The sequence below is a fragment of the Alosa alosa genome, chromosome 7 (genome assembly GCF_017589495.1).
Source record: "Alosa alosa isolate M-15738 ecotype Scorff River chromosome 7, AALO_Geno_1.1, whole genome shotgun sequence".
Taxonomy (NCBI): Eukaryota; Metazoa; Chordata; class Actinopteri; order Clupeiformes; family Clupeidae; genus Alosa; species Alosa alosa.
This window is the reverse complement of record NC_063195.1, coordinates 15,033,081-15,038,798: the sequence shown is the minus strand read 5'-3', so window position 1 is coordinate 15,038,798 and position 5,718 is coordinate 15,033,081. Positions and strand designations below refer to the sequence as shown.

The 5,718-nt window shown below is 41.4% G+C and overlaps 1 protein-coding gene across 1 annotated transcript; it reads right to left on the bottom strand.

The window, feature by feature from the left end:
• Nucleotides 1–628: 628 nt before the first annotated feature.
• Nucleotides 629–5,432, bottom strand: LOC125298206 (uncharacterized protein DDB_G0271670-like). Its single transcript, XM_048248908.1, has 5 exons — nucleotides 5,356–5,432; nucleotides 2,842–3,066; nucleotides 2,252–2,350; nucleotides 1,992–2,044; nucleotides 629–1,853 (listed from the first exon to the last, which is right to left on the bottom strand). Exons 1-5 carry the CDS (start codon nucleotides 5,399–5,401, stop codon nucleotides 933–935), a joined length of 1,344 nt encoding a protein of 447 aa, XP_048104865.1. The 5' UTR covers nucleotides 5,402–5,432; the 3' UTR covers nucleotides 629–932.
• Between the last annotated feature and the right edge of the window lie 286 nt (nucleotides 5,433–5,718).

The following is a 5,718-nucleotide window of genomic DNA, read 5'->3' as shown; positions in this document are numbered from 1 at the left end:
AATTGTCAAATGAAAATAACTGATATCAAAAGCAAACGAGAGTACTGCAAGCAGTTCAGAGTAATGCAGCTAGCTAAAGTTACATGACGATGCACTTAGCCCCCCTTATGCCATAATGTTGACGCTGATGAGAAAGCATATTACTGTCAAATAACATGATTTTATGACTACAAATTAAGATTAACCATAACTAGAAACGATGTAAAATATATATTACCTCAGTTTATCCAGCTGTGTGGTTTCCAGTTGAGGTAAACTCCAACGAAGTGCAGGTGGCATCTGGCGGTCCATGTTAAAATGTATGACTGAAGTGAAAAGTTTTTTCCACGACTCATCTTCAAGTATCCAAAACATTTCACGCCATAAACCCCTTAACCAATCATATCAAATTGAAGCTTATGTTGTCAGCATTACGGGGAAGATTTCAGAAATAAAATCAGTCATTGGACAGCTGAGATATTAGATGATTGGTCATCGTTAAAATTTTAACGAAATTAGAACGGTCGGGCTTGTAAGGGTTAAGGGTTAAAGGCGTGGACACACCAGAGTCAGATGTCTCCAATCCCAATAATAATAATAATAATAATAATAATAGTAATACTAAGCTTTATTTGTATGGCACCTTTCATACACAGAATGCAGCTCAAAGTGCACTACAATTGGAACATGTAAGACAACAGATACAGCCGAACCATCAACCTTTCCACTACCACCACATACTCATCACCCGAACGATTACCTATGAGGTCATTACTGCTAACACTGACCAACGTTACATTGATGTTAATATACTATATTGCCATGATGTGGTTATAGAACCCAACGTTGTTCATCAGGCTAATTAAGAGTTATGTAAGGTGATGTGGAGGGTTGTTGAGTGGAATCCTCAGAGTTGTCCAACAGGCAACTGAGCAACACAGCACATGGGGTCATCAGAGAGGATTTGTGGGTAATTGTTCTGCACAGTCAAGAGCGGTGTCCAAGGGCACATCTGCTTCAGCGTATATGGGATCATCAGATGGGTTTGTGGGTAATTCCGTGGCTGGGTATGGGAGATCTTGAGAGTTTAGAGATACATCAGGGTTGGAATTGGGAGGGTTTGTTGATGATTCCAAGACAGAGTATATTGGGTTGTGGGAAATTACGGCGGACTCCGTGGTGGAATATGTGGAATCGTCTTGTGGGTCTGTGGCTGAGTCGCTGTCTGAGTATATAGGATCTTCTGTAGAGTTTGAGTATATAATCTCAGCAGAGCTGCTTCTGGGTAACTGTGCAAGGGAGTATGTGGAGTCATTGCAAAGATCTACGGGTAATTCTGCCAGTGAATAAGCATTATCCTCAGAGACAGAATTCGGCCCACCTGTTTGGGCTTGGGGGTGAGCTGTCTCACCAGAGGGACTCTTGGGCAATTCAGCAAGGTTGTAGGTGGGATCCTGTGGGTCGTGTGGCACCTCAGTCAAGGAATGCCTGCCGTCATCACCCGAGAGGATTGTGGGTAATTCGGCAGTTGAGTAAACATCATCTTCAGGGGAGCCCAACTGATTCAACCGATGGAGAGAGGACGATGTGGACACAGAGTCAGAAGGTTTGTCGGCTGTAGAGTAAACTCCATCTGAGGGAGAGTCGCATACAGAGCCGTGACCTGGGCTTAGTGGTGGATCAGCTGAGGTGTATATGGGCTCCTCCTCAGAGGCAGTTGGCACAGCAGAGATGTATGTGTAGTCATCAGAGAGGCTCATGGGTAAAGGAGCGACCGAGTCGCTGTTGTCAGGGGAGACAAGGGTGAGATCTGGTGTCTCAGAGGGAGGAGGGTCACAGGAGGTCAGCTTAAACCCCTCGTCACACACTGGGATCTGAGAGAGAGATGAGAGAGAGAGATAGAGTGAGGGAGAGCAATATGTATGGGTTGTGACAGAGATAAAGCAAGTGCTTTAGGCTCATTGGTCAAGATAAATGTGTTGAGTAAATACAGTAACTAGACTTTTGTTTACCTCTATGTGGCTTCTCTGGTTCGTCTGTGTGCTGTTTGGTTGAGTGGAAGGGTCTAAACAGGACAAGAACCATAAACACGGTCACTGCATACTCAAAACATTGAACCTTGTATTCAGCATATCAACTGCACCACAGAGAGCAGGGTGTGTGCGCATTATGTGTGTGTGTGTGTGTGTGTGTGTGTGTGTTTTACCTCTGATTAGTATTAGCACAGCTGAATATGAAAATGTACAACATTATGCATTTCTGACACACTCACCATGTCTCTTGTATCCCCTGCACGCGTAAATACATATCAGTGGGAGCCCCACTGTCAGTACCACAGCAAACAGTGCCACAGATGCGATCACAGTCACGCCTAAAGGAAGAGCCAACAGTCATTATACAGGGAAGAAAAAAAAAACCTTAAGAAAAGAAAGTAAATATGTAAATAATGACAAAACCATCACATTCAACCCAGAAAGGAGGCTACTGTATAGGCATAAACATAAAAGCTAAAGCAAAAAAAAAAAAGAAAGAAAAGCTCCAGTCACTGATGTCATAGGCTCTTAATAACAAAACAACATGTGACGGCTGATTTAACACCACGAGCGAGACCTTAACCACAAACATTGAGAGGTCAGCACAAGGCTCCAACATGCCAGGATAATTTTAGCTAATGCACGATAACTTTACTTGTTGATAGTCTTTGCACTTTGCCTACCATTTAAACTTGGGCCCTATAACTAAAGGCTAAGGCATAGTTAGCAGTGACAAATCACAATTAATTTGATGTCTGATTAAAACTGCTATATGCTTAGCCATCAGTGAGAGTGCCATTGTTGCAGTACTAGTTTTTTTTTTCCATACCATATAATGACAATGGTGATGAAGTTGAAGACAATGGAGATGATTGTGTTAACTGAGATGTTGATGGTAAGGTTGATGATGATGATGATGATGATAATGATGATGATGATGATGACGAGGATGATGGCAAAGATGGCGATGCTGCTGCTGATGATGATATCGGTGGTGATGAAGATGACGATGAAGATACTGTTGACAGCTTCGTTACTGGTGCTGATGATAAGACTGAAAACACATAAAATAAAATAACTGTTAAAGGTGCAGTCAGCGATTGCGCAGGAAGTTACATTTGTTTATGTTTATATTTTAATTTATTAGCAGACGCTTTTATCCAAAACGACATACATTATATTTTAACCATGGACCAAACAAAACACACCAGAAGGTAGCTCACCCCTCTCTCCAATATTCCCAAAAACTCCACTCAGGGTTTTGTCTTTGTTTAGGGGACAAGCTGCACACACTTTGTTTGTTTCCAGGTTTTAGAGTCTTGGCAGAAATTGTTTTTTTTTTTACAGTGTAGTTGGACGTGACCTTTTTTTACAGTGTAGGTGGACGTGACCTAAACTACATTTTTGGAACAAATTAATATTGTCAATATTTTGATACTTTTGTCAAATAGCAACAAAACAATTCATAATGCTCATGCAACATGCAAGCATGCCTCAGTATACAGTGGCTTAGAAACTTGCTTAAACAGAAATTGCACGTCCATGTCGGATTAGCGATTGTAACACGCCTCGGTTCTAGGAACATTGGAAATGGGCGTCAATGGCCAGACAGACCTGCAGAGCAGATCCCAAATTTGTCAAAGGTTCGTATGGGTATTCCCAGGCTAAAATCTTGTAAAGCAAAAAAGGAGAGGCTACATTCCACGTTTGGTTCCCAGACCACGTCTCATTGAGAAGTGGTGGCGCTAGCCAGGCTAAGTTACATAGGGCACCGCAAGTTAATCAAGGCCCCCTCCCCCATTTCCCCTTGAGTCAAGGTAGCGATAGTGAAAATATCTCATAAATTAAGAAGATGACACCAAATTACCCTTCAGAGCATGATAAACAGAAGAAGAAACTTCACAAGAAGGAACAGCAGTCGGGTCTCGGGTGTCCGTTCCTCGGTTTGATGTCAACAAGTAATCTGAGTATATTTGTATATCTAACATTAAATTGATCTGATTATTTGCATCGATACAGCATGGGGTTAGCAGGCCTAGCCTACCTAGTCTGTGGCTTGCTGGCCAGCCTTTCTCAGTCAGAATAATTCACAAAAGTTATGAAATATAACCGTTATTCAGTTTTTTGAATGCAGACGACTGGCTATTTAAAAAAAAACACATCATAGTATCATGTATACTCGAGATGAAACTAGCAGTTTTTCAGAAGAAACATGAGGACCTGTCTAAACTAATGGGTGATTTTACTTTTCCCATACATTTTTAAAACAAGTAGCCTACATGGTTTTACAATATTTCAGACAAGCTTCAGTTGGTTTAGATCAGGTGTCGGCAACCTTTTCTTTTAAAAGGGCCATTTTGTTGACCTGAAAAAAAATAAATCTGTCTGGGGCCGTAAATATATCGGAACCATTTTAAAGAAATCAGTTTAAACCTCTCTATCTTTATTAGCCTCAGGCATATGGCATACTCGCCATACATTGCATATGCTGTATTGTACAGTATAATATTTTCACAAACTGTTAATGTGTTGGGACAGCTTGAAGCTTAACTTAAAAAGCTTAAAAATATTTTACAACTTCCATTTTAGGGAACGCCAGTGGACCACTAGAGAGGACCTAAAGGGCCACCCTCGGGCCGTAGGTTGCATACCTCTGGTTTAGATAAAGCTGAACTTCTGCAAAATGAAAAGTAGCCTTATTATCATGGATAAAATTGTATTGTAGTTGGGAGTAGCCAGAGTCCTATGTAATTATTATTGCCTCACTAAATACCACAAAGTGTTCTCCTTTTTGGTGTTATGGAAATGGCCACCCTACCCTTTGCAGTGTCCTAGCATGCCATCTTTAATCAGCCGTAAAAGCACAGCACAGCTTTAAACAGCTTAAACTTAATGTTTATGCTTTACGTAAACTAGCAACTGTAGTATACACTACAGAGTAGCACACTGTGTATGCAGTATGTAATGTCTTCACACATTTGGGTACACGGTGATTACACTTCCTGAAACACATTCAGTCCCCCTGTTGCTATAGCAAATGCTTAGTGCAGTTTTGCAACTATTTTAGCACCCTGCTACAATAGACCGGATTCGATCCTTGTCTAACACTCAAAGTTGTTAAATGAGTCTCAAAGGTTTTCAAATTCATGCTTAAATCTCCTACTGTATGTTTACAAGATCACACCACTGCAGTGAAACGGTAGACTGCTACAATTGACTCAATTACTGACTGTTGTGAGTGTTGTGTGTTTGGTGTGTGTATGTGTGTGGGTGTGTGTATGTGTGGGTGTGTGTGTGTGTATGAGAGAGAGAGAGAGAGAGAAAGAGTAATGTTATTACTTACCTGATACTACCGGTAGGATCGAGGAGAGAATGATGAATCTAGCCATAACGTCAGCTGGTAGCCCTTCACCAAATGGTTGTCTTTCGCGGCTGTACAAAATGTCTTCTCGCACAGAAATGTATTTATACACTTCCCTCTCACAGGCATGTGGTTAGCTACAGCCTTTTTTCCATAGCTCTCAATAAACTCTTCCTCTTTCTGTATGCATTCCACACTATTACACTAATGAGCAAGTGTGTTAGGGAGTGGACGAAGAGTAAATGTTTCCTTAAAAGTTGTTTTTCTTCACTTCTCTCTTTTTCTTTTCTTCTCTTCAGACCAGGGGCGCAGGAGGCACGGGGGACGTGGGGGATATGTCCCCCG

Excerpts from the sequence above, each read along its gene's own strand:
- LOC125298206 (XM_048248908.1), bottom strand. The coding sequence starts at position 5,401 with ATGGCTAGATTCATCATTCTCTCCTCGATCCTACCGGTAGTATCAG. Across the intron at positions 3,067-5,355 it reads GATCCTACCGGTAGTATCAG|TCTTATCATCAGCACCAGTA; the intron begins GTAAGTAATAAC and ends ATGTGTTTTCAG. Across the intron at positions 1,854-1,991 it reads ACCAGAGAAGCCACATAGAG|ATCCCAGTGTGTGACGAGGG; the intron begins GTAAACAAAAGT and ends TCTCTCTCTCAG.